Consider the following 27,544-nt stretch of genomic DNA (forward strand, 5'->3'; position numbering starts at 1 on the left):
AGACGATGTCTGAAGGTAGTCAGGATCACAGAAACTTCAGCCCAGAAAACACCCCAAAACCCCGAACAACTTTTGTACTGCTTTGTTCTTGCCAAACAGGCATCAAAACACCCTGTTATATTTAGCTTAAAGGTTGATTAATCTCTGGGAAAAATAAAGAGGGTCTTTAAGGAATAGTGAACCATGAACAAGCATTTATCATTTTTAAGTAGGGTAGGGGTTTTTTACTACTCTAAAGCATTGAAGTGTCTTTTGTAGTTCCAGATACACAGAGCTGATCTAGGAATTTCTTGCTGAAAATGGCAAATAACAGTGTTTCCATTGCTTACAACTTCAGAAAACTTCATTCATTTTCAAAGACAAGAAAGGGAAAGAATGAACTAACTTGGAAAAGGGCAAAACTAAGAAAAATTAGGTTGCAGCAGGAAGCTTTTATAATCATTGGCAAATAGGTGAATGAGAGGAGCGAGGTCTGAGCTGTAAAGGTCAGATTCAGGTCTAAATGCTCCTGAGGGGTTTGGATTTTTGGATTCAATCTCAGGTTCAATTAAGTTTGTCTTTATACACTAAGATCCAGATCCTTATTCAAAAGTTTAAGGTGAGATTATATCTGGGTTTGGCCATTTTCCAACTGTAAACAAACATGAAGGATGGAAAGGAAGGGTTTAGCACAGTGTCAGGGCATGAATGACCAGTAGGAACAGGGCAGAATTTAGAAGAAGAAAATACACACTCAGAAGTGTTAACTTTACAACAGCAGTAAATTTAAGGCAATGTAAAGAAACATTTGAGTGACAAAGACACTCAAGACTTTTAAGATTGCAGAACACAGTTTTGCTACGAGTGGAGAAAGCTCTTTCTTGTGGAGTTCATTAAAATAGTGTGAACTGATAAACTGTGGACAGGTTTAGCTGTTTCTTTCTAAAAGGGGAGGGATCTGCTTGTTCATGTTTTGTTCAGGATTTTTCATCATTTACCTAAGAAAACTCAGGTCATGCAGTATTTTTTACGGTGGTCTCCTCAACTCTGCCCCTACATTTGACTGATCAAGTCCCTGAAGGGAAAATTAAAATTTTTTAAATCTAGGGAAAAAAAAAAACAAACAAACCCCAAAGCTAAAGAGGAAGAATCATATATGAGTAGTTTTATTCATGCATATAAACCTGCACTGGCATAGAAATACAGACATCTGCACAAAGATGGAACTGTCAAAGTGTTTAAGCAAAAAGAAAACTGATCATGCAAGTTTAAGCAAGCAACAACAAAAAGGATAGAAAATGGAACAAATGTTTTGCAAACATTTTTTGGAGTTGGTATCTTGCTTGGCATAGGGAATTAACAAGGGGGATCAGTTGTGATACATTAAGAAACGGTCCTTAGCGAAAATAATCCAAGCTGTCTCTTTCCTTTTTCAACTTCTCCAAGACCATTTAAGTGCCAACATGGTAACAACTTCTGAGAACATCAAATATTAACCCATCTTAACTGCAGGACACTCACTGATGACCCCCCAGACATTAGGAAATACGAGCCTACACTAGGTTTTGGGACATTTTACTTGTGAACATTAGTTACCTTTAAAAAAAAAAAAAAAAAAAAACCAAGAAAAGGCCTACTGCCCCCAGCAATTTTGCTCTAGCCAGGAGTCATTCAAATTCTATACAGATAATTTGCTGCTACCAGTTCCAACCAGAGATGTTGGTTTCATCAAATTCTTACAGGAAAGAGACAGGCTATGTCAGCACCTGCTAACCAACTATTGTATTGCACCCAGCCCTACAGGTCTTGCCACGATCTTTCAGCTTGAGAAAATGCATGGAATCCAACCTCTCCAAAACATTACATAAATTTATTATGACAGGAGACTGGAATTCATTTTCAGTTTCTTGGGGGGAGGAGGGGAATGCTTTCATTGGTGAAATTAAAATTCATAGCAACCTACGTAACTCAGCAATTTCAACAAAACTTGAAAAGTACCTTTCCTATATCTCAAAATGTTAATCATTAACTCCTAGAAAACAAATTAAAATTCTTTCATGTTGTCGGAAAAAAAAAATAAATTACATCAGGCTTTCTATATAGTGATTCTTCCAGGTCTGTAAAGATTTCTGTCAAACTGGATTTGGTTAATCAATGGCTAAACTCAATCTTTGTTCAGTACATTTCCCCTAGGTGCTTGGTGTGTCTGTCTTTAACTAAATTCCTTAGTAGATTTCTAATATACTTAAGCTGCCACCTTTTTCCCCAAAGTATACTGAAACGTATATTATTTTTGCCAAAGTACTCTCTACTTACTATCCTGATGAGTCAGCACAGGGTCCGCAGAGGATATGCCTATCAAGCTACTAACCATGACCCTTGAGGTTCAGTTCCCTGACCCAGTTCTCTACCACAAGGAAATAAATTATACCTCAGAATGACAGTAATTTACAGCTGAGATGTCAAAAATCATACAGTGGTTGGGAATTAATTATACCAGTTGCTTTACATTCGTCGATCTGTTTTTAGAACAGTCAGTAGTGTTTAACCAGAATTCTTGCCTTCCCTTCCTCAGATGGGTGGAATGGAGGCTGTCATCACTGGCTTGGCAGATGATTTCCAAATCCTGAAGCAGCACAGAAAGCTCTTCACCTTTGGCGTTTCTTTTGGCACTTTCCTACTTGCTCTTTTTTGCATCACCAATGTAAGTACAACAAAAGTTTCCATCAACAAGCTACCTTAAAAACATAGTTAACCTCCTCAGATAGTAATATGAATGGGCTCAGGTGACTACTTTTGTAATAAATTTTAATTCTTAAACAACTTTATGGTCAGAACATTACTTTTAGTCTTACCTACATGAAGTTTCTCTGCTTTTTTGCACCAGATCATTAGCTATCAACCAAAACTACAAGTCTGTTTCAAAGAACTGTCTGTCCTACTGTTTGATTTAGTTGGTTTGGTGTGCTTTTTTTTTTTTTTTAAATCTCATTAAATGGAGCTGTGTTGAGTGCTTATACCTGTGTGAGGAACTAAGAATTTCAAGTGATCAGACCTTTAGTCACCTGGCTATTCTCATCTTGAAGCACATAAGCAGCACTCACTTCTTGTGAAGGAAGTTTAGAATAATCATCTCCTCTCCCTGATGTGTTTCTTAATGTTCCTTCATGTACCTAGATCTTATGTGTTACTCTTAACACCATAAAAACCACATAGATAACTTATCCTGAACATCTAGTAACCTGTATTTATCACTACCATCATCTGAATGATTTGCCTTATCAGGCTTTTGACAATTAATTAAAGGATGAGAATCAGTGTTCTAGGTTGGAGAGAACTTTCAAGTTTTTTGGACAAATACCAAAAAGCCCTTAAGCAAAGATGCCAAAAAGTGTAAGAAAACAAGTGAAACCTGAGATAGCAACCATGATAGTAGATATCCTGAACCTCTCTCCTAAATCTCCTAAATTTCTGTAAACCTAGAAATGGTTTACAGATCAATTAAGATTACTGAAATGGTGTAAGTTTATCAACACCAAAGCTCTTTTTACACTAAAAGAATACCCCCAACATTTTTACTCTAGTTTCCTCAAACTGGAAAACATTTAAGACACTAAAAATTGATACATCATTTACAATACCTATCCTTTTAAGACCGTGCTATCTCCATTGTTACCTAAAGAATTGAACATGCTCCTTCCTTATTCAAAGTTTCAACAGGAATAAAGTTTCCTGAAGTACAAGATCCGAAGGAACTCAGTGGTGCCAATGGGTGCAATTCCACTGCCTTCAAATGAGCTAAAGCAGTTCAAGATATCAATTTAGCTCTAGTTTTCAAATAACAGCACCTGTTTAGACTTAAGTTCACCCCACCAGCTGGAATGCACAAAACTGCCAAGACTTGTCCAAATGTATTGCTTCACATAACTGAAGAACATTTCTAATGCGCACAAAATACAATGAAAAACACTTGTGATACCATCACGTTAATCTATTTGATTTTGTCCTCTGAAATTTTAAGGTATTTTCAAAACATGTTTCTTACGAAACTGCATTTGTCACTCACTTTACTAAGTTTGATAGCAAAGGCGTTCATTTAGAGCAGGTGTAGAACAAAAACAAGAGGTCACACTCAAATGTCATTCAATAAGCAACATCATCGTTCTAACACAACAACCGAAGTTCATTCAGTTTCCGGAAAAGTCCCCACAGAATTAAAAATCTAGACAAGGCCTACGTACTGTTCTCTCTATTTTCGTAAATATGCACAGCTGTTTCAGAAAACCATCCTTTTATAAGAAAAAAAACCTGATTGATTGCAGAGATTAAAATCAGCTAGAGATCTAAATAGTACAAAGGCTATTTAGACTATTGGTAAAAACTTGGAAAATAATCCCTTTTTTTCTACCCTACTGAACAGGCATAGTCAGATTAAATTTGGTTGTAAAAAAAGATTTAACAAAAATCTACTGCAACTGCAAACATTTCAATTGTTTACATGTGAAAAAGAATGTCCTGAAACACAGTATTCAGGTTCATTTTGAAACAAGTAAACATACCATGGTCTGCCATTCTTTGTTAGCCCAAACTAAATAAAATGAGCAGTAATTTACACAAATGCATACCACGTTATAAAATGAGGCCAAAAGTAGTCAAATTGCAGCTAAAAAAAAAGTATCAGGGAAACAAGTCTTTAGTAAATGCATTTACAGTTCTCAGTCACAAACTCAAGATGATGTGGTTGCTCTCTCCACTGAGCAAAGGCTTGCTAATACCACAGCAAAGAAACTACAGAGGGCAAAGCAGCTTCCATGCTGGGCTCACCACCAGAGACTCAACATGAAACTGCTCCCGTTGCCCAAACACTGGAAAAGAGACTCAGAAAAGGAGACGTCAGTCTAAGACTGCAGATTCACTGGACTACAGAATAATTGGCCTTAGGAACAAACTGAGTGATAATGTCTGGGGGAAACTCTTACAGCACTCCATTCCTGCCAATAATTTAGGAAGGTCTTCATTAACTGCTGTAGACAGGCCCTGTCCTACCAGCTGCTGAGCATTTCCCTGAACAGCCCGTGCCTTCAGCTTCCACTGCACACTGAGTGCCAGGAGCACCCATTAATCATGCTAAGCTGAGGCTTCTGTTTCCCAGTTCAGCATGGACACTGGAGAAAGGAAGCCTCTTAAAGAGTTGCAAGTCTGATTCCACTGTTTTAAATGCAAATATGAACCCATGTGTGCAGCATCAGCTCCACATTAAGATACTTGGGTTAAGATAACGTTTCAAGTAAAGTGGAACTAGATACTAAGCTACTGAGATGAATCTATTTGTAACTTGGTTTTGTCACATCCTTTTACTCCCCAACACTAGGGTGGAATTTATGTGCTCACACTTCTGGACACATTTGCAGCTGGGACTTCAATATTGTTTGCTGTTCTAATGGAGGCAATTGGTGTTTCCTGGTTTTACGGTAAGCACTTCATTTTGCACCTGCAAAATCTTTTCTAAAATTCCAAGTGCTCGTGACAGGCTTTCACATTGTTTTACGGGAAAACACCACAGCCTTGTACACATGAAACTGTGACAAGCCAGGCTTCATACAGGGATTTTCATCTGATTTATGAAGAGTGACAGGAATGCAGACATTCACTAGGCCAAACTTTGAAACCCTGCACAAAGCCAAACAAAAATGCCTTGTGAAGGAGGCTGCAAGTGGGATGGGAATGTTGCTACTTTTGCCAGTATTTTGCAGCTGTTAACATAGCTGATGACTTGCAGTAGCAGGTTTATAGCCAGTTGCTTCAAAGCAAGTAGGTTAACCTAAATACATGCTCACCCGCTCCTCCTTTCCATGATTTCCCCAGGGCCAACCTCAAGCTCCCCCCATGCAATACAAGTAAAGGTAGTTTGTCTTTAGAGAGTTAAAACAATTCCTACATTAGTCCCTTTTGTTTGAGACAATATTCTACTGAATTGTAAAAGACTAGTAGTTTAAAATTTATTTCATGGTATTGTATGGAACACCAAACATCCTAGATACCAGAAATAATAGTATTTCTAGTTCTTCATATTAATTTATGCCACAAAAAAGATGCAGTAGTTCGCTTTATCCTCACTACGGCAGGCTTTAGGAGTATTCAGTTGATCTCTGGCACTAGGCTGGAATCACTGTGTGCCAACCGGAGTGAAGCGATCTGCTGCAGTACCCTGAAAAAAACATGGCTCATAATTTAAGTCAGGTCTCAGAAGATGTGCCCAGCTTATTTAATAACTTTCCTGGCCTTGTTTGGTCTTTAATATTTTTCTCCTCCCTAAAGTAACATAAATAAAAAGCAAGACACTTGATACACAAGTTTCACAAGAAAGAAGAAAAACATTCTTTTCTTTCCCACTGTATAAATGACCACAGTGATGGCAAACAGCCACATTCACTGCTCTAAATCCCTATGAATGCTCTTGGATAACCTTAACTGGGGAAAACGCAACAAATTGAAATTATGCTTTCCACCACAACACTGACTTTGGCAACACAGCCTGAGCTCAGTCCTTAGCCTACAGGAATTTCACTGTCTTGTGAGGTGTCCTGCGTTGACTAATTTCACCAAGTCCTCTGCTGTAAGTGATGAAGTTGACTACTACTACTCTCAAAGACACGAAATAAAAAGGTGAAACTGAATATTGCTTACAGTAGAAATAATTGAATATTTGATTATACATAGCCTGCTAAACCTCCAATTATATGAGAGAGCATCTGGCCTGTGAGTGTTCTCCCCATCCCTAACTCAGCGTTTAATAGGTGAGGTGTTTTTAAATATCTGAAGTCAGTGTTTGAAACATCTCTGTTTTCCCCTACACCCCCAACCTAGAGGAGTACTTTTTATGTTCTAGCACTGACCCAGTGTTCAGAATTTCCCTCATCACAGAGGAAGGTAGGGTAATTCACAGCCTCAAGCTTACTCACTGGAAAAGATGCCACCTCTGGAAGGGCAGAAATTAAAGTGCCCTTAAGTCACCAAATCAAGCAGAACAAAACAAGTCATAATTTAATCTGAATTAGGCATATCTTGCTAAAGAAACAGTGAAAGTGATTTTTCCTGTCTTCTAGGGACAATGCTATCAGTTCTTTATCTTGTCACAGACAGGGTTAGTAAAATTCTACGGACACAAAAAATACCATCTCATTTTCTCCAAGAAAACCAATAGGATTCTGCATCTGCATATATGACTTACAGAAGTCATCTCACCGCAACAGTCCAAACTATCAGTTACATCTGAAATTGCTTGCTGTTTTGATTAACCAAGTTTTTTGAGCTCTTTTTTTCCTTCCTCATCTCCTATTAATTTTCACATCATACTTTCTGCTTAGTCGCAACTTTTTTCATTATTACGTGGTTTCAATGTCATAGCAGCCTGCAAGTCCCCTTCCCACTGAGGTATGTCTTGAACTAGCTGCCCTGATTTCCCAATAAGATTGTTCTTCCCCTGAAAGTCATCTTCATTTCTATTCAGAAATAGTGTTTATAGTTCACGCATGATTCAGAAGGTTCTTAGACGTTATCATTCTTACTGCCATTTACCTCCCTCAGTCACTTATTTATCTATCCATGCTGTGCCACCATATTCTAGTCAAACAAATTCTTGCTTGCAGTTAAAAACTGTTGATGAGGGAATGAGGTCAAAGAACGGCACTCATGCATAAAGCTGTTCAATCTACTAAAGAAATAGTTTTTAGCTTTAATGTACTGTCACTCAACATCAGCATGGAGCTAGCAGGTCATATGTTCTCCCTTAAAATAGGGGAAGCACTAGATTTCACAGACAACTGACTGTAATCTCTGTAAAAGAGCCAAACGCAGAACAGCCATAGCTTAACTTGGAAGCAGAGGCATAAAAATATTCTTCAGTTAGTAAGGGCGAGTTATTATCTGCTGCTATTAAAATAGGATTTACTGCACTTTACAATAGCTAGGCTTTGCACGTGGTTCACAGACCACAGGGTTAGTCAAATTTTGTTTGTTGCCCCTTCTGTCCTTCATCATTCTTTCCTTTCTCCCTCCTGCCTCCACATAACTGGGAAAATATCTACTCATTTGTCTTAAGCAGCTGTCAGATGTTTTTACCGACACGGCGTGACCTGTTGCTTTATAAAGAACTTATTACAGCCCCGGGTGCTATTTAAACTGATTAAATCTGGCATGGTCTTGTCTACCTCTTTTTTCTGACAGACCCCAGTTGCCTTCATGACCCAGCTGAATATTAAGCCAGCCTGAAGGCAAGCATTGACATTTTGGCACAGACCAAAAAAGGTGGAAATTTAGTTCAAATTATACCTATGGCCACTTACTGTGAAGTTTATTCTTGCAAAGGGCACTGGTATGTGTAAGAGAAGGGAGAGCTAGTTTGATTTACTATGCAGCTGTATTTTAGTTACGACTGCTAGCTTGGTACCATTTTTCCTCTTGTGCAACCCTGATATCATCCCTCTGATGAATATTCTCAGTAAAGCCAGACACCTCTCCCACTGACACAAAACTGCTCTTCAGTTTTACTCACAGGAAAACCCCTACGCAGTCAGATTTTAATGCAAACATCTCCCTGCATGACTGGAATAAGCTCAGTATGAGCTAACAATGATATTCACCCTCATCTGTAATTTCATTGCTTTCATTTACTTAAATCATTTCCAAAAATGATCCCTTAAACTGACTTTTCAGACCAACACGTGCATTTATTTGAAACAAATGTAAGATTGACTGTCTGATTTTGCAAAAGGGAAAGAAATTAACGAAGTACTGACTGCTGGAACTCATCTTTTGCTCACAGATGCTTTTCTATGGATGTGTGCCTGGCATGAGAGACAAAGTAGGAATACACACATTTCCTTAGAATGGAAATACAAGTGGGGCAAACCAACCTGGAGAGCTTATTGCACTGCCATGGTGTGGAAATGTTTCCTACTGTTCTGATTGCTTTTACAGTAGCCCAGCTGCCCTTCTTTGGGAATGGTACTGGTATGGCTTACTCCCTTACTGCCACCAGGTGAGGGTCACCACAAACAAATATCAGTATTGCTCCAGAGTTAGAAAGGGGACTTGGAACAAAAAGGGATGGTTGTTGTTACTTCACTTCATGGCTCCCGATGTGAGGAAGGTAACTTGCAGTTATAGCCAAATCTACTTTTCACTTTCTTCCTAATCTGTTCGTTTTTGCATATTGATTTAATTCCCTTGACAACACAATGTTATGTATGGAGAGCATAGGCCAAATTTTCTGTCCCATTTAATAAACTATTACAGTGGAGACATTCTCAGGTAGCTGCAGTGTTTGTAAGTTCATAAATTACACTGAAATTCTCTTTGGGTTCAAAGTATCTCATCATAAATTCTAAGCATCTCTTACTTGTTTTTCACCAGAAAAGCAAGGAGATTATTTCCATATTCAACACCAGGTCTCCCGCAAGTAATCTGGAGTTTTGTTGTGGTACACCAGTTCCTTCCTGTAAATAAACAGGTCACCCACAGTTTCAGTTTATCCTACAGAATCGCAAAAAAAAAAAATAAAAAATGTATAAATGCTTTCAAGAAGTGGAAAAATCCAAGCCCTATAGGTACCAACATCTCTAGCTATAGCTATGTTCTACTTCACGGGTTGATTCTTAGAACAGTTATTTGAAGACATATAGTGTTGAAAAACCATGCTGTTGAAAAAGCAGTCTGAGATCATGGACTACTTATCCCCCATTTTCAGTAGAAATTGAACACAAAGCACTATTTGAGCTCTGGGTACGTCTGTCTGGAAACCTACGAATAAAATTTTGTTGAGGTATCTAGTCCTTGTCTTTGACCTTCTGCACAATGATAAATTTCACTTGGTATTCATAGCAGCTGAAATTCAGTCACTTTAAAGTTCACGGAAGGCACTGCAAATAGAATTAGATTAAATTTAAAGAGCATTTGCAGTTCCTTTTGGCTGCTTTGCTTTACCTGTACATAATATTGGGGGGGGTGGAAATCAAAGAGAAGTTTACACTCAAATGTCCAGACCTTCTAAATACGTTACACCCTGGCTGCATGTGAAGGACTAACTCAAGCTGTTCTAATTGTTTACATTAAATAAATCCTGTTGGAGTAGGAGATGGACCTGGAGTAATGATGGAGTCTCAATATGAGTATGATCGTTCTCCCTTTATTCAAGTTTTCACAGAGTATATATAGACAGGCAATAAGAGCACGCGCTAGCGGCAGCTATATGATTGGCTTACAGTCTCTGTTCACGCGCTGTCCATGCAGTTCATTCACAGATCAGGTTGGTTACAAGAATTCACATAGTAAATTGCTTAGTCATTAGCACAACATGTTTTCTACCTTCTCAGTTCCCATTTTTCCCATGTACTAATTCCATCTTCTACCACCTGTTTTGCTCTTAATCTAATCTCTCATAGTAGGGAGGCTGGCTCACGTGACCATTGTCTCTCAGACACATTCCTACAAAATCCTACTGAACTGATCCACATGAAGAGAAACAATTATTATGGTAAACTATACATCCTTTCTAATGAACAAATATGCATGGCAAAAAGCTGCATTTCTGCGCTTTACCTAATAGGGTTCAGGATTAAAATAAAGTTCCTGAACATATCAAGTATAATAATTACAGACTAGTAGTCTGACATGACAGATTGCACTAGAGAGAACTACTTCTCTGTGAGTCTGAAGTCAGAGTTGGTTTTCTTTAAAAAGAAAACCAAGAAGGACATTTTTTCTCCATTTTTATACCAGCAATAATATCCTGTTCTAAAATACAGCGTGGAAAGTAGCATGGGTTTAGATTTAACTTTTGCAAGATACCTCATTCTGGTAAATCCAACCAGAATAGAATCAACAAGAAAAACTGGGAAGAAGCTACCATTCAAATGGAAATTTTACAGTCACTATAAAATGCATATTTGCATTTACAATAAGTTACTTGCTACAAAAAAAGTCTTTCAATAAACACTGAAGATAGAAAACATCCTACTGAAGACTAAAGTATTTCCAGGAAGTCCAAAGCATGCAAATTAACAGGAATTAATATTACATTAATATTAATTAATATTAGAGTAAAAAAACAAACACACAAACAAAAAAAAAAAACCCACAAACCAGCTTAATACCCTTGTAGACTACTCAAACTGTTTAGATAGATGAGGCTAGTGCCACTCACAGAAAGCACATTATAGTAGTGCAGTTCTTCCTAAGGCATCCAGACACAGAATTTGCAACACTCACTAAATATGTAAAACCCATAAGGAATTAAGAGGCACTGACTGAAATGCCATTTCTCATTTATTTGCTGTTACAGAATTCGGTATGTCCTGAGGAACCCAGGACAGCAGATTTTTTTGCTTTCCCCTTGGTCTGCGCAGCATGACCTATTCCGATTTTGAAGTCCCTGTCTAGGTAGTGCTTCTTAAGGGGAGTCAACAAGGTCAGAGGATCTTCCTTTCTGCATTGGCTGGGGGAAGAGATTTCTACTGCAACTATTTACTTTGGTTTTATAGCTATTAGTGCTTCAACTGACATAAGTACTAAATACACACACGTATCAACACACACGTACAAAATCTCAGAGTAGATGGATTCAAGGAATATTACAGACTGAGAACTGGCTATTCGCAGTTGTTCGCCCCTCTGGACATCATGTCACCTGCTCAACACTTTGTTCTGGTGCCTCCATTTCTCTGCACTGTAGTGAATCCCACTGCAGGTAGCTAACGTTTGAGTGATTTTTAATGGAACACTGTTACACGTGTTTCCTGACAATGGAAGTCTTGTACATTACCTTCTTGCATACTAATATACAAAGTCTTATCCAGAAATATTGTATGTTACTATCAAAGTTTTGATAATAATCAAGCCATCTATGTTTCTAAACATGTATTCTATATTCCTGGTACAATTAGCAAGACTTATCTTTCATCGGTGTCTTCATTTAATGATTTGTCATGTTTTCCTCTGCTGTCTTAATTACTGCAGCAAGTAAATTTCTGACTACTCTGTTTTTAGTCACATGAACAGATCACGTATCTTCTAAGGTATCTACAAGAGCTACATCACTAGATATTTAGATGCATACAGAGGTAACAATTTTAGAAAATTCTAGTTGGTATTATAAGTGTCAAAAACACACAGGATACTCTAAAAGAGGCCACACATTTCTAGATAATGTAGTTTTGTACATACTTACACTGGACAGGAGCATCATCTACCCAGTTCCTTGGAAAACTGATAGAAGATGAAATTACATTTGTCATAGATATAACAAACATTCTGTGGTACTTAGTGAAACACTGAAAGAGAAGTAAAGTATGCCGTTAAGTGGAACAAGTAAGCATCCTTTGATAAATTAAGAATCATATGAGTCTATCTAATTATCAGTAAGCAGTGTGTGTGAGTAAGGGTCTAGGTTCTGCTTCGGTGTACTCATAATAGTATTGAGTAATTACGGCATAGTAGTCTACAACTATTAAAAAAAAAATGTGTGTCCCATTCACAACTTTTCAATGGTGATGCTATTTGCAACAGACCTTAAGTGCTCACAGGCATTTGTCTTGGATACAGTGATGTCAAAGACACATCTAGTCATTGAAAGATCAGTGTTATTACATGTCTTCTGATTTGAAAGTCATTATCGTCTGCTTTCTGAAAAAGCAGATGGTTTTGGGTATGCCAGCATTGCATCAGTTTAGATTTATGCCAGTCTGATGTTCACATCCCTTCTAGGTGTGGACAGATTCAGTGAAGATATCCAACAAATGATGGGCTTCAAGCCAGGGCTGTACTGGAGATTGTGCTGGAAATTTGTTAGCCCTGCTTTTTTACTGGTAAGTGTTGATAATTATTTCATTATGGAAAGAATGCTAGCATGTTGCATCCTACACTATCCAATAGGTACCGAGAGCAAGACACTCATTGCTATGCCTGACGTTGTCAGGGCAAGTAGAAGACACTCCAATTTAATTCTTTTTTCTCCTCAATGGCATTGACTATATCTTATATAATACATTTCAGTTGCAAAAGAGAAGCTCATTGTGGCTGTGGCCATTTCCTGTTCCTCCACCTTAGCAGGATTTAAAGAAAGCAGCTTTTCTTAGGGAACACTGAACACTTAGGCAGTGTTCTCCCTGTCCCCCCAGCATTCATGCGTATTAAACATAACTCATTCTGTTGGGAAAATAAACTAACCAGGGATAAGAGATTGTGTTAGTAAGAATTTATTTTTCATTGGAGGATCCCAAGATCCCCAAATTGTGGAATGACACCTCAGAATAGCTAATATGCAACTACACCCAGTAATTAGCTATGGGAAACACTGGAGAGATGTGTTAAATATACCTTGTAAGCTGCTTGATGTGAAAAACAAGTGCGTAGTTACATTTGGGGGAAAAAAAAAACAAAACAAACAAAAAACAGAGTATGAATTTGGTTGCATTGTGTAAAGGTTAAGATTCAGAACTAAACTACAGTCTTACATTCGGATCTTTTCCTATGCATATTTGTAAATCAAAAGGTCAGGATGAATAATATGGAAATTTGACCTCTCTACGATTTGAGGAGACTATTAATGGCATTAAAGCTGGGCATCCTTAAAGCAGTATGGGTATTCCAAAGACACACCGGGTAGGCTTTTATGACAGCCTTCAGGTCCACTTGGTTTTGTTTTGATTTTTTTTTTTTAATATATAAAAGCTTCTGGCCTCAATTCATCAGTAAGCACCTACCAAGCATGTATTAATTATCCTTTTAAACACTGTTCTATAAAGAAGCTTGTATGAAACTATACCCTGCAGCACTTCAAACAGCCTGACTCAAATAGAATGGAAAAATGCTGCACCAAGGATCATGAGGTTTTGCGCATTAGGAGATTGTTGAAAATTTAAATTTTACAAAGAGCAGAGTTCTAGCAAGCAAGCTAGAGAAAGCTGAAGTGACTGTCAGTCTAACCTTCCAGTGACTTAAGATTTCTTCATGAAATTGCCCCAATGCCTTCCTACTGAAGCCTATAAACATGAGGGTCAAAATGAATCTGTGGGTAATACATTTTTAAGCCATCACAATGCAAAGACTTTTTTTTCCAGCTGGAACTAAATTTAGATCATATCAACGTAATTACTGGGAACCAGTATGTTTTGAAACCCATTGTGACCAGGCAGTTTTGTTATAGCTGTACATTTTCTCAATTTTCTAAAAGGCAATACGGACATTACAATCTTGATTTATAGGGGAAATTAAATATCATTTACCTTCTTACATCCTATCTTTTGGGTTTATTATTCAGTACATTAAGGAAATAAAGCAAATTACATTAAATAAAGCAGGTAATTTCTAAGTGAAAACTGTAAAGATGGTCACTAGCATGAAAAAAGGTAGTCCAGCTACGTAATTTAAAACTATAAATTTAGGAATTTGGTCAGTGATCTAAAAAACATAGTTTTTATACCACCTGTACGAAGCTGCCTCACCAGAAGAGACTGAAACCACAAGCACAGTAAATACAAATAAAATAAAAAAATCAGATATCATTTCTTTGAGAGATATATATAGTTTAGGATAATTTGGAAAAGGCTATACAGTTGTCACACTTCAGTATAATTCTCGCTCTAACAATCCCACGCGTGCTTAGCGCAAGGTGTCCCCTGTTTGGGACAGGTATTGTATTACAGCAGTTCCTAACAATAAATTCTCTACAAGATAAAGGTAATTTGGGGTTGGTCAGGTACCTGGTATTAGGAAATATTTCCTTGAAGCTTCTTCTCCATACTGTCTGCAGCTACGCACATCATCCCAAGAAAAATCTCAAAATGGAATTAATATTTTTCTAACCGGATTTCACACTATCAGCTTCCTCTAACCCACACCATTACTCTCCTTGTATAGGCTCTGAAACCCTAGGCTCAAAATACTCCAATTTGAAATTGCTATGTGGAGCAGAATGTATAGGCCCAGGGAACCAAATCAAGGAACTCTGCATATTATACAACCTACATGGATTTAACAGGAGGGAAATGGGGTGGTGCCCCACTCTTTCTTTTCTGCATCTCGTACTGGACAGGGCAACACCAGCAGGAAAAAACAAAACAAAAACAGAACAACTTTGTTTTCCAGGCCTTAAGGCTGCTTCACCTTTCCCCAGTAAATGCAGCGTGCTGGAGTTGGCATCATGCCTCTCATTGAAAAATGGGCACGAAACTTCTAAATGAAGCCTAATGCCTCTGGGAAACAAAGAAGGGAAAAGCAATAGATCCTGCAGAGGTTTTTTCTTGACTACAGAATCCCTTTTTTATATCTGTAACATTAGTTTAAACGAGGCAGTAGCAGACAACCACCTGATCTTCCCACCAAAATATCAAATAATCTAAAATGAACTGTTAATACTAGTAAATGCATCGAGAACTTCAACAGTTTAAGCAGTAAGAGGCACAAAGTAAATAGGATGAAGGTAAATGGTAAAGCCTCGTTGAAATATACCTTAGCGTGGCTGCCTAATAAAACACATGAAATTGTTTCTTCATCTCAAAACTGTAGTTCATTTTATTCTTCTTCCCTAGTTTGTCGTGATAGTCAGCATAATAAATTTCAAACCTCTGACCTACGATGACTACACCTTCCCTCTCTGGGCAAATCGCATTGGCTGGGGAATAGCATTATCTTCAATGATACTTGTGCCTGCCTATATTATCTATAAATTTATGAATGTGCGTGGGACCTTTAAAGAAGTAAGTGGAATGCTAAAAAAATGTCATGAAATGTTGCTATGAAATGAAATGGCTGGATCTAAGTTGGCAGTTTGTTTCTCTTACTCCTGAAACTTATTACTTATGAATGACCTTTTGGATCCAACCGTCAGATAGACTGGAGTTTTGAGGTAAGACTACTGCATACTGTTTGAGTTTCTAGATAGAAATGAGCTTTACAGAAAGCACCGTAATAATTCTGAAAAATTATTTTTGATGCATGTAATTAATCCGATTGATGAGATTAATTTTTCCTCGTTAACAAAAAAATATACAAATGATGGTATCTTCATATCTTCAGCTATGAGGTACGGTCTTCACACAGCTCTACCTTAACAGAGTTCAGTCCAAGGTATGCTTTATCACTCTATAATGGAGTGTTGTAAACTGTTGTATGCACAAAGTTAACTCAGACTTCTCCTGTTTTAGCATTGTAAGAGTCTCTAAACACACATTCACACCTGGGAGGGTGAGATGTGACCACGAACCAGCCCTGTGTTCAGGACAGCCTTTGTTCATTTAATGAGCATCCAGAAAGGACAGAAGAAATACTTTACTGGGTCACAGCAATAGATCCATTTAGCCCAGTATTCCCTCTTTAACAGCAGCCACTTCGTATTTGATTTTCTCTGTCAAATATGTATCCATGTCCTCTAATTACTGGAATTATTTCAACATTCTGACAAGGCTAGAATTAATACAGATCTTTCTGTCATGTTATCACTAATACCAGAATACTTGAAGAAACTTAATATTCAAAGTAGACCAAGGCGCTGAAGTAGATCTGGAAATCAAGAAACAATTCTAATATAGGCACCGCTTATAGTCTCATAAAGACTGTTGCTAACTACTTACTTCGGTAAGAGAACTGGGGTACTAGACAACAGCATCTTACACTACATAAACCCACTTCAGGCATAATACGCCTAGTCTGTGCACTGAATAAAGCAGAAACTGAGGGAGAAACAATTTGTTACCACATTCTAACAATTTGCCTAACAGCAAGAAGTTTAACGCTGCAACCTTAATAGTGTTCGTTTAACTTCATTTATATCTTTATCTGTAATATTAATATGTTAGTTCTATTTAAAAGTACCTGTTTCTATGGGAAAACACAGCTATATTTCCTTAGAGTTCACCCCCCTATACTCTTCTTTATTTATCAGTTCAAAATGGCACAGGATTAAAGTTCACTGATCATGTTAATTTTACCATCTTATTAGTTTTACCACAACTGTTGTAGTAAATTATCTATAGTCTTAAAACTTCTAATAGGACTCCTCACCACTCTATATCATCAGTTTTTGTCCTGTCGCATGTCATAATTTTATAACCTCATCTAGACTCTGTTTCATACCTATCTCTATTGGTCTCCTTTCCTACAGCTAGAGTTACACAATGGTGTAGCAAGATACTGACACTCTTAGGCCAATCATTGAACCACCACCCAGAGAATTAAGCAGAAAGTAGGATCTCACCCTTTACCTAGATAGGCATCCCCTTCACGTCGACCTAGCAGGCCCAAAGGGATAAATGTCTTGTTCCTGAAACATTAATGTCACCTCACTTAATGTTCACCTCAAAAAGGCACCCCAAAGTGGGTGACAAGAAACCTCTTCACCAGCCCTGTTTTCATGAGCTCCAACACCTCAACGTTGCACACAATTTCTAGCTCTCATTTCCAGCAATTCTATAAACTCTTTGTTTTGTTCCATTCCTGGGGGTTTACAAACCCATTTTCTAGTAGCATCTAAGTGTCCAAAAATAATTTGTAGTGGCCCAACAGGCTTTTGCCAGCTTGCACAAGTTTACTTATATTGGAATGCAGAAACCTTGGGCCAAAAACACATTTGCTCATTCATTTTGTAGAGTTAGCAAGTTCTGGTTTGTCTTTTACAGCTCTGATAGACAGCAACTCTTCAGTCTCCCCGTAAGACAAATAGCAAAAGGCTAGTATATTACATCCAAATAACTACCCATAAAATACGATGCCCTAAAACGTGGCTCTTAAAAGTATGGGGAAAGATATACTCTTAGTCTAATGGAAACTCCTTAAGTTGCTTGAAAGTTCAAGATAAACCAAAATCTACATGAGATTCCAAATGGCAGAGCACAGGGCAGACAAAGGAGATGAGGTGGGAAATAGTCAGTACCTCCTTCCTCTCCCACTGGGACTAGTCAACCTCATTACAGCACTAACAGAAAAGTGTGAATTTAGGGGATGTAAAGCCTGTGACAGCAACTTGTTCCTGATGTTCTTTTCCATATGCACTTGCTAAATGTTTGGACTTAGTATTTGCATAAACTTTCTACTGTTGCTTCTTATATTAAAGGTTAATATCAAGGGGCTTATAATAAGCTTGTTCTCTCAGTGGCTAAGTTAAGGCACATGATGCAGTGATATTAAAGATTTAAGTTACTGTTTTAAATAAAGTTCATGCTACTTCCTCATTATAGATTGGGGATTACAGACATAATCCCACTTCATATGGCTGACTTTTTCCTCTTCTTCCCGTCTGGTTTAGAGACTAGCCTACTGCATCACACCTGAGAATGAGCACCAACTCGTGGCCCAAGGAAATGTCAGGCAATTTAAGGTTTGTACTCCTTTCACCATGCTTCCTTCTCCTGATACCAACCCTCTCCTGTCTCTAGCAACAACTACAGGTTTGCATCAATCTCCCCCTTAGCGGATACCTTTGGAGGTCTGTGATTCTATTTTTCTGCTAGCATGAAAAGACGCAGGAGGCTCAGTACCGTACTCATCAACTCTCTTGGAAGGCTTTTGACACTCTCCTTCCTCGACTAAGCAGAACCCACAATTTTACAGATCACTTGAATCCAGTATTTTAGGTTGTACCTGAATACAGTGAGCTCTCACCAAAAGATGAGGGTATTTCCAAACTATCATGTGCATTTGAACAACTCATAGCCTCTCCCTCAGTTACTGCATAGCAATCTGAAGTCATGCTTCCTAAACTCAAATTATGTACCACAACACACAGTAAACAGCAAAAGAAATATCCAGTGTCAGAGCTTAAACATAATAGCTGTGATGAAATAATGTGCTAGGTTATGTGGAATAGGCTTTCCCCACAGGCCTACAGTTGATTGAAAACACTGCTGGAGACTTCTTAAGCAGCCATGAAAAATACGCTATAGGTTTCCAAATACTGATTTCTTTTAGCAAATAAAATGAGCTTATTGAAACAAAGTCCTTTTTATAGCAGATAAAAAGGATGCAAATATGAAGCTTGTTACACTTATCAGCATTCATGCTGGACCACTTTCTGTTTTCAAAGTTGAAAGCAACTAGAATTATGCACACCACCTCAAAACATGACCCAGATTTTATAGTGGTGGTTTGTATGTTGGTATTGAAAAAAGAAATCCTTTTGCTTACTCAGAAAAATAGTGAGAAAAACACTGTTTGAAGTATAATTTTGAATTTTAAAGGAAATAATCCAAGTGTAGATTTATGGGATGCAGAATGAAAGCACAAAGAAAAGGCTTCCTGTTTTGTGACGACGATTTATTTGATGTGGCCAAGAGAATATCTAGTAGCACAGCACCTCTTCCTGCCTTCTCTTTCCCCCATTCCTGCTCTCAGTTGTCTGATGATTTATGTTCCAGCTGTAAGTAATAACTTGATTTTTCCAGAGGCAGGTGTTCCTGTGCTGATGGGCTACAAACAGCCATTCCTACAAAGTACTAGTCTTCTGAACCCAAACCTATAGGAGCAAAGAGGAAGCAAATGAATTTCATTTAAATTAGAAAAGATTGCACTCAGAAGTAAATTCCTAATGATACCTCAAACATGTTAAATACTAGAGCATAATTATTTGTGGCTGTCTTCAATGAACAGTGAGGAATAGCATTGTTATTGCTAAAGCATAGTTAGTACATTGTTCATGATGTTTAAGTTTGTAAACAGAACACCGAGTACCACAGCCAAACAAGTACAACTTTCTTTTCATATATGTTTGACAGCTGTGAATTTTAAGACCGAACTGAGAGCTGACTAAATAGCCTTTTTATAGAGCACATTTCTCACTACAAACGGGAATCCACAGAAATTTAGTTATAATCTATCCGTTATTTTGAAACCTCTTTGTAATTTCATATTTGTCAACTAATGTATTTAAAACATCTCTCACTATCATCATTTAAATCAATAATGTTATTAAACAACTAATTCTGTTCTCTTACAGCTTCAACACTGGCTAACTATATGACAACCAACAGGTTGAGGGAAAAGCCAATATGTTAAGCTAAACTGGGAATACAGAAAAGTCAAGTTCAAAGCTCCCTCAATTATGCTTGGACCAGGCTGGCTCAGAGCTTAACTACTGACTCTTTGAGGGAAGACATCTGCTCTCTGTTCTCAATGCCTCCCTTCTATTACTTGGCTTCAAACGATCTTTAAAGACTCCGTTTAATTTTTCTTATATCCTTTGGTGCCATGAGATCCCTACATGACCAAAACTTGTGAGTTTTGCTATTGGCAGAAGTGGAGGAGGGGGGAGCAGAGGAAAAAAAAAAAAGCAATCAACATAAGTTAAATGCTCTTTTATCGTGAAGAAGTGAATTAAACTTTTCTGACAGTAATAATTACTTCAGATATTCATGCCATGACCTATTTTAAACCAACAACACCTGACCATTTTTAGATCTAAGGAGAGAACACATCTCGATTATGAGGAAAGAGCAACTTTAACTATGTACTAATGCCATTAGCTTTCTTGCCATACTATCCTTTGGGATATAAGTTTGCATCCTTCTGAAGTGAAGACTCAAGTGCTTCATTTTCAGTGGTTTGTTATTAGTTTCTTCTCTTGGTGAAGAAGATTGCTGTCTTTGCTGTCTGTAGATGTCCATGCCATTTTCTGTCCAGATTAATTATAAAAGCTGAAGAGCAGCAGGAACAGAATTCCTGTTACAGCTAAATACAGAACACGGTTTAATACCACAGCGTACTCAATGAAAAATATATTCCCTTGTATCAGCAACTAAAATGGCTTTATCATATGATCCATATTCCACAGACTTTTTCAGCTAAGTATGAAAGTTACATGCAAATAGACAGACTTTCATCTTTTTGTTAGATTTTGTTCCAAATAAAGAATTTAAGACACACAGGAAGAGTGATTTTTAGAATTACATAATCTACCCAGAGGCACCGAAACACCAAACTTTGGCTTTATTCTCCTGCTGTGAACATGCTTTTATGATAATCTAACCTGGATTCACCTACCAAACCATAGTAAGATTTCGTTGAATAATTTAGAAGGATATTTTAGGCATACTTAGCTCTCTCAGCCTATTCCAACTCTTCTCTCTGGTAGCATTATGCAAGGTAGAAGATACAGAACAAACTCTGCATTTAGGTGCTGTTATTATTCTGTGGTCACTTATCACTGTAGTATCTTCCCAGTGATCACTAGATTCAGTAGCTTTGAGTTATTTCTTGTACTTATTTATCACTAAATCTATAGTAATTTTTAGAGGCAGTAGCTTCTCAGCTGAATCCAGCCCAGAGTTTACCTCTGGACCTTACCTCTGAATTTCTTTTGCCTTTATACGTTCAATTCAGCTTGTCTTTTAAATCTGTGTAGTGCTTCCTCTTTTTAAAACGACCATTTAAAAGGATGGGGCTTTTTTATTTATAGTACAATTTTTGTTGAGGGTTTTCTTTCCTTTTTTAAAATAGCCCAATTTAGAAGTCCAAAGTGATTTTGGCCTCTTCCATTTAACATTGATTTCTGTTGAAAATAATGGAAGGAAAATTTCTCTCCTTATTTATCTTTTTCCTCCAACATAATCAATACTTCAGAATGTTTCAAGAGTCTCTGGGTCAAATAGCAGTTTTATTTAAACAGGGTTTTAAACCAAACGGATACTTTCTTCTAATTATAAAGGAAGTCATGTTTTCTGGCCCAGCTGATGGCCAATAGCTCTTTAAGTCCTGTTACTAAATATATTTCAATAATAAAGGAGTTTTAAATGTTGCAGCTCTAGTTCTGTAGTTACACAAGGGGCCAAAGAGTGACGATATGTTGAGGGCTTCAAAAAAGCCATCCCACCAACTTCACAGTTAATCCTATCTTTATTGTTTCCTAAACTACATGACAATCTTTCCATTGTTAGAAAGTTTACTTTTTAATAATACAGCTGCTTCAGTCACTGGCTTGGCATGGCTCAAAAGCTTCTTAGCGTTGATATAATTATCGAGTTTTGAAACTCTTGGGGGCTTTAATAGCTTGTCACATTATACATTGGTTCGCTAGTGACTGGAAATGCTAACAACCTGCATCAACGTTCACTTGTGACACACCCCATCACCACCCCCCATATGGCAAAACCCACATTTCATAACCACTCTGCTCTGAAATAGGAGCAAAGCTATCTTAACATGGGAGTGATATTAGCTTTACCCAGCACGTTAGGCTTTGATTGTACTTTTAATACTAACTCACAAGGCAATTACCTACTACATTATCTTTATTTCTATTGGTGTACAATTTCTTAGGTTTAGTGTAGTATTTATAGCTCAGGACTCCACTGCACTATTGTCATCTTGTTCTGAGGTTTTATAGACAAAGAACTTGCAACCTATACAGAAGACAACAGGCAAATCAGAGAAAGTGGGAATCTTATTACCAAGAATAGCCCGAATGAAAAAGAAAAATAATACACATTGCATGCCTGCACAGCTAGGCTTTAAAGTTCAAGATGTTGCCCAAAGGAAGTCTCCCCAAAAATAAAACAACTTCTGTCCCAGACATGAAGAACAACGTCTTCAGTTCTCCACAGAATAAGATGCTCAACTACCTCATGCCTCTTAGACAATAAATGATGCCCTTAGACACAAACTAGCACCCATTTGTGAAGACCAGGTTATATTCTTTCCCTCGACCCAGAGATATGGTACAGACATTTCAATAAGAACCCACAATTCTGGCACCCAGCTCCTCTTAGGCACCTGCTTTGAGCTGCCTAATGGGTTTTCAACATGGAAAATATCAAATGCCACTAAGATACTTACCTCCCTTCAGTTCAACCACTTGTAGTTAAAAAAAAAAGTAAAAAAAAAAAATAAAGAAATCAATCACACAGTCAAGTCCTTACAACCCATCTGGTTTAACCACAAGTCTTCCTCTAACTCAGTCTTGAATTTTCAGCCAAGCAGCTCACTTTTTCCCTCAGCTATGCCTACTGTGGGAACAGACCTGCTCTGGGGACAGGTGCTCTCCCAGATATCCCTGTAGGACAGCAAGTAGATGCTGAGGGAGTAGGCAGCCCACTTGCAAAAGAAGAAGAGTTTTGATACAAGCTTATTCAAGATGCAGTTATCATCTGCTTGCTAAATATGCTGGCTGTTTTGGTAACAAGCCAGTAGGAAGAACTGAGTGAAGCAATTAAATAGCTCATTTGACAGTTTAGAAAATATTTTCTTGAAAGCCTTTTTTTAAATCTGATAAACGAAGCAGCTGTCATACATTAGCATCTCCCTTCTGACCTTCTGTCCTGTCAGTGAAAAATACCTGCCTGTGATCCACGTTGTTTCATTAAGCCACAGAAATTTAGTTAGCACCAAGGAAAGAGACCTTCCATTTTCTTTGTACTCTTGCTGTCATTCAGCAGGGTAATTCTTCATATACTTGGTACTGTTCTAGAACTACATTACTAAAACTCTAGAGATTTAGATTTCTGGTAGAAACAGTCAGTCTTGCATAGGCAATAGTCCAAAAGCCACTAGTGCTATTCAGTGTTCAGCCCCTGTTCGAACCATATTTTTTTTGTCAGTCCTTCTTGTGTTCTGTCATGTCCTAACGCATATACCCTGGCAAGACTTGAAAGACATCTTACCATAGTGAGGGATCTTGCAGGAAATCCAGGATCAAACATTATATTTTAAATATAGAATGTAGGAGAAATACTTGGCTGTTACTATTGTACATGTTCCCTAACTGCACGTGCAATATATGTTGTATGTCATTTTCCCAGAGGAAATTCCATATAATTGGTTATTTCTTCTCAGCAAAATACCATTTAAATGCTATTATTTAAGAAGGTCAAGCCCAAACATTTTGTATATACATCTACTTCTTACACTATTGTTTTGACATGAATTAAGTTTATTTTGTACTATTAGGTTATAGGAGGCCACGTAGAAAGTTCTTTTGCTTTTAATGTCTCTTTCGCAGTTCTTCCAATTCATATGGCACTAATTAGCAGATGCTTGCTTTTATGGGAGTAGATAGTTTTCATTCATATCCTGGACTGATTCACTAAGTTTCACAAAGCATTGGCAAACTTTTAAGAATTTCTTTTCTAAGAACCAAATTTAAACCGTAGATCAGCAATTTCAAAAAGACATGAGACTTAAAAATATTCTACTTGCAGTGCCCCATTGAAACACTTTAAAATGTGCCTGAAGGACTCGGACATAAGACAGTTATCACGCTCAACAAATGACAGTGTATAATGTGCCTGCAGAAATTACGTGTGCACTCCGAGCCTCTTGGAGCAGTAAAATAGGATATGTATGTTCTAGTACCGCTTATTTTCTCAAGGCTAAGAATACATATTTATAGTCCATCAATTAGCTTATGTGCAAGAACGCCATCTCCTTAAAGGCCAACATGATGTTTCAGATTAGACCCTTGAACAAGTTTGAAGCATTGGTTATAGTACAGGGAGACAAGATCTTCTGGAAACACCTCCAGAAAGTCTCCTCCAAAGGAAAACACTTTTTCAGTCTACCTTCCTCTGACTCATACCCACGTTCCTGCTAGTGACTATGGGCTGACCTAGTGAATTAGTGGAAAGTCAAGTTACTAGAACATGAAGCTAAAGTGTTTATAATAAAGTCAGAAACAGGACCTTGAAGCGACCTTACTTGGTTCGTCTCAATATACAAGCTGAAAGTAGAATATGGACTATTTTAAGCAAAGCTGGCCGGAAATCACCATACAGGATGGAATCTGTGAGCTACTTGGATACCTGAATTATTACAGATCTTCATTTAGTAAAATAGTACTAGCTGGTACTTGAGAAAGCCACATTCTGTCTTCCTTTAGGAAAAAGGTACACTAGTACAGGATACTGCAAAACAGTCTGAAAAAAAGTTTAGAACTTAATTTACAGATGTTAAGCCTTCAGTTAAGCCCTGTTACACCTGTGACCTTGCATCACAGAGTTTCAGAGAGGATCATATACAGGGAACAGTTGTATCTCAAACATCCATGTTTGAGTGTTTCTGGCTTGTTCAACCATTTCAGTCTGTTGTAACTCAGACTTTAACTGGAACATTTCACCAAGCACTTGCTCCCCTCTAATCCATATTCTCAAAGGAGAGTTTTTGCTGACGATCAGCCAAGACCACTCAGACTGACCAACGAGGCATGCATGTGTTCCTTAGCTGTGACTAGATGAGCAATTACTTGGTTTTGCCTGCTTAAGCTTAGCTGGGGAATGACAAGACTTGAAAGCCATGCCACACACAGAGAAACTTCTCCTAGGCCAAAAAATACAGATTTTTGCACATTTTTCCTAATAAAAATTAAATCAACATAGGACCAAGATCCTCAGCTGATAATCAATTTGTACAGTGGTGCTGCTCCCTGCCTGAGACTGAATTTAGATGCATTCTCTACTATAGAGAACTAGATGGCCAATAAAGACATTTCAACCAGCAGAAAAACACAACAGTGTAATATAGCTGCTTTTAAGTACAGAATTTGATTGGTGTTCTTTCACCATTTAAAAACAGAGTATGTTTAGACAAATTGCAATCCCTGTATGACCAACCTAGCAGAAGCCCACAGAGAAACAGAAGACAGCCAGAAGACTGTAAGTAACACAGATATCACGATTTTATTCAGTTCAAGTCCTCCTCAGAAGAACACATAGATGTCTAGATGCATATAGTTGGGATGCAGGCAAGAAGGGGAGAAACCGAGAGGCTTAAGTCCAGCAGTGCAGCCTTCATGCAAATTAACCATTACTGCTGGTAGTTCTCTCATTTTGAGAACAGTGGGCCTTTTTTGCCTAAGCATTGATGGCAAGACTGGGCCACCTGTGTCCTTTGCTTTCCTCCTTTCCTTTAGCTGCCATACTAAGCAAAAGTTGCTTAATTTCTTTAACAAGTGAACAGAATAAATTCAGTGAACTAAGAAAATTACTAAGCCTTAAGCTGGCTCTCTTTTAGAGGTGTCATGTTGTTTCTCGGTCACTGCCAAGAGGCCTCAAACTTGCAGGTGACTTGCATTTGTAATTTATGTTGCACACTGAATTTCTCCACAAGACTTAGGTTTTGTCTGCTATGGCTAATATCAGTGACAAAGGGAGAATCTCCAAATAGTACATTTTGAAAATAACTTCTAATAGGTCTGATGAAGATTTGCCTTACAAATAAAAGCTTTAGAGTGAGCATATACTTGGTTTACACCAGTGTTTTACTTAACTACTTAATTTTTAATGCCTTTTTATAGCAGCAACTAGACTTTACCTTAGATAAGGGCACCTCTGTATAGGAAATATTTTAATATTTTTACCAGTTTTTTTAATTTTCATAGAATATAAATGTATATTGTAAGGCGAGAAATTCAACTTTGATGTAACAAGGTTATCACACAAGACCTATTTCTCCATTATAATATTTTGTAGTCAGCCAGTCTAGTTCAATAATATGTTGGCCTTTGATTATAAACGTAAAAATGTGATAAAGGAGAATAGAACGTTATCTACAGCTAATGCACATTGTAGCACAATATTCTCCATTGCTGCCTTAATCTCATAAAAGGAAGTCATGTGTTTTTAATTTATAGTCTAAAAAACCAAAAAAATCCAGAGCATCTTTTGGCTGCAATTTTGTGTTGTTAGATGACTTAACATTAAACTAAATGTATTAGCATCCAGTAGGTCTACTTCCAAAGCAAAATATCACATTGCAGTTTTCAGGAATAAGTTTTCATAGGACTTCAAAACTTGCCACTAGTAAAAATACTCTCCAAAGTGCCCCAGTGACCAAAAGTGTCCAAACACAGCCACCACATTTCCATGCCTAATTCCATTAATTGTGCAATCTGCAGGTCTATTTACCTTTTTTGTTGTTGTTGTTTTTAAGTCTTTGGTTATCTGGGGGAAATGGCATTTCAATTTTTATTTTTCTTTAATTTTTTGAAAAGGGAGACACCTACATGCCCATGTGTGTAATTAGAAACAAATACATTTCTTATAAATATGGATGTGTGTGATGTGTGCTAGTTAACTATACTTAAAATGCTGATAAAGATGGTGAATGTAAAGTATTTGTCCTCATTCCTCTGTCTTTCTGTGATCAGTGTAAATAAGATCTGTTTTAAGCTGTGCATTAATGTAACAGATTATTCCAATATTGTGTATAAAATTATTTAAATAAAAATCTGACAAATATGCACATAAAAAGAGTATAAAGAAAAGTCTTATGTACCAAGAATTTACTTATGACAGTCAATTAAAAGCTGAAATGAAAATTTTGCTTGTTGTCAATACTGTTTGCAACTAAAGCTTCACAGCAACAGCCAGTCCTTGGTTCTGCAGCAATCTCCCCAGTGGTGGCACGTGTGCCTCCCAGGGACAGGCATTTCTGGAGCAAGACTGCCCGGCAGCCCTGTGGAAAAAGCCTCTAGAAGCCAGTCTTGAGCCAACTCAAAACAAAAGCCCAAAAGCATGAACCCTATGTTGCACTCAACTTTCATGAGTTAGTTCACATCCTTTCAGTGTCCGGTGGATGCAGTGAACAGATT

The 27,544-nt window shown here is 37.6% G+C and overlaps 1 protein-coding gene and 1 long non-coding RNA gene across 2 annotated transcripts in view; one reads left to right on the top strand and one right to left on the bottom strand.

Annotated features, from left to right (window-relative positions):
* SLC6A2 (solute carrier family 6 member 2) overlaps positions 1 to 20,887 on the top strand; it is a 70,801-nt gene extending 49,914 nt beyond the window's left edge. Inside the window, exons 9-14 of the mRNA XM_074583160.1 lie at positions 2,555 to 2,683; positions 5,351 to 5,450; positions 12,742 to 12,842; positions 15,567 to 15,734; positions 18,278 to 18,349; positions 19,964 to 20,887. Coding sequence (XP_074439261.1) covers positions 2,555 to 2,683; positions 5,351 to 5,450; positions 12,742 to 12,842; positions 15,567 to 15,734; positions 18,278 to 18,349; positions 19,964 to 19,987 — 594 coding nt within the window. The 3' untranslated portion in view covers positions 19,988 to 20,887. The remainder of the gene's footprint in view (positions 1 to 2,554; positions 2,684 to 5,350; positions 5,451 to 12,741; positions 12,843 to 15,566; positions 15,735 to 18,277; positions 18,350 to 19,963) is intronic.
* LOC141741934 (uncharacterized) overlaps positions 19,345 to 27,544 on the bottom strand; it is a 46,343-nt gene continuing 38,143 nt past the window's right edge. The window contains exon 3 of the long non-coding RNA XR_012586528.1: positions 19,345 to 19,483. This is a non-coding gene — a long non-coding RNA (uncharacterized LOC141741934). The remainder of the gene's footprint in view (positions 19,484 to 27,544) is intronic.

The sequence above is a fragment of the Larus michahellis genome, chromosome 4 (genome assembly GCF_964199755.1).
Source record: "Larus michahellis chromosome 4, bLarMic1.1, whole genome shotgun sequence".
Classification (NCBI taxonomy): Eukaryota; Metazoa; Chordata; class Aves; order Charadriiformes; family Laridae; genus Larus; species Larus michahellis.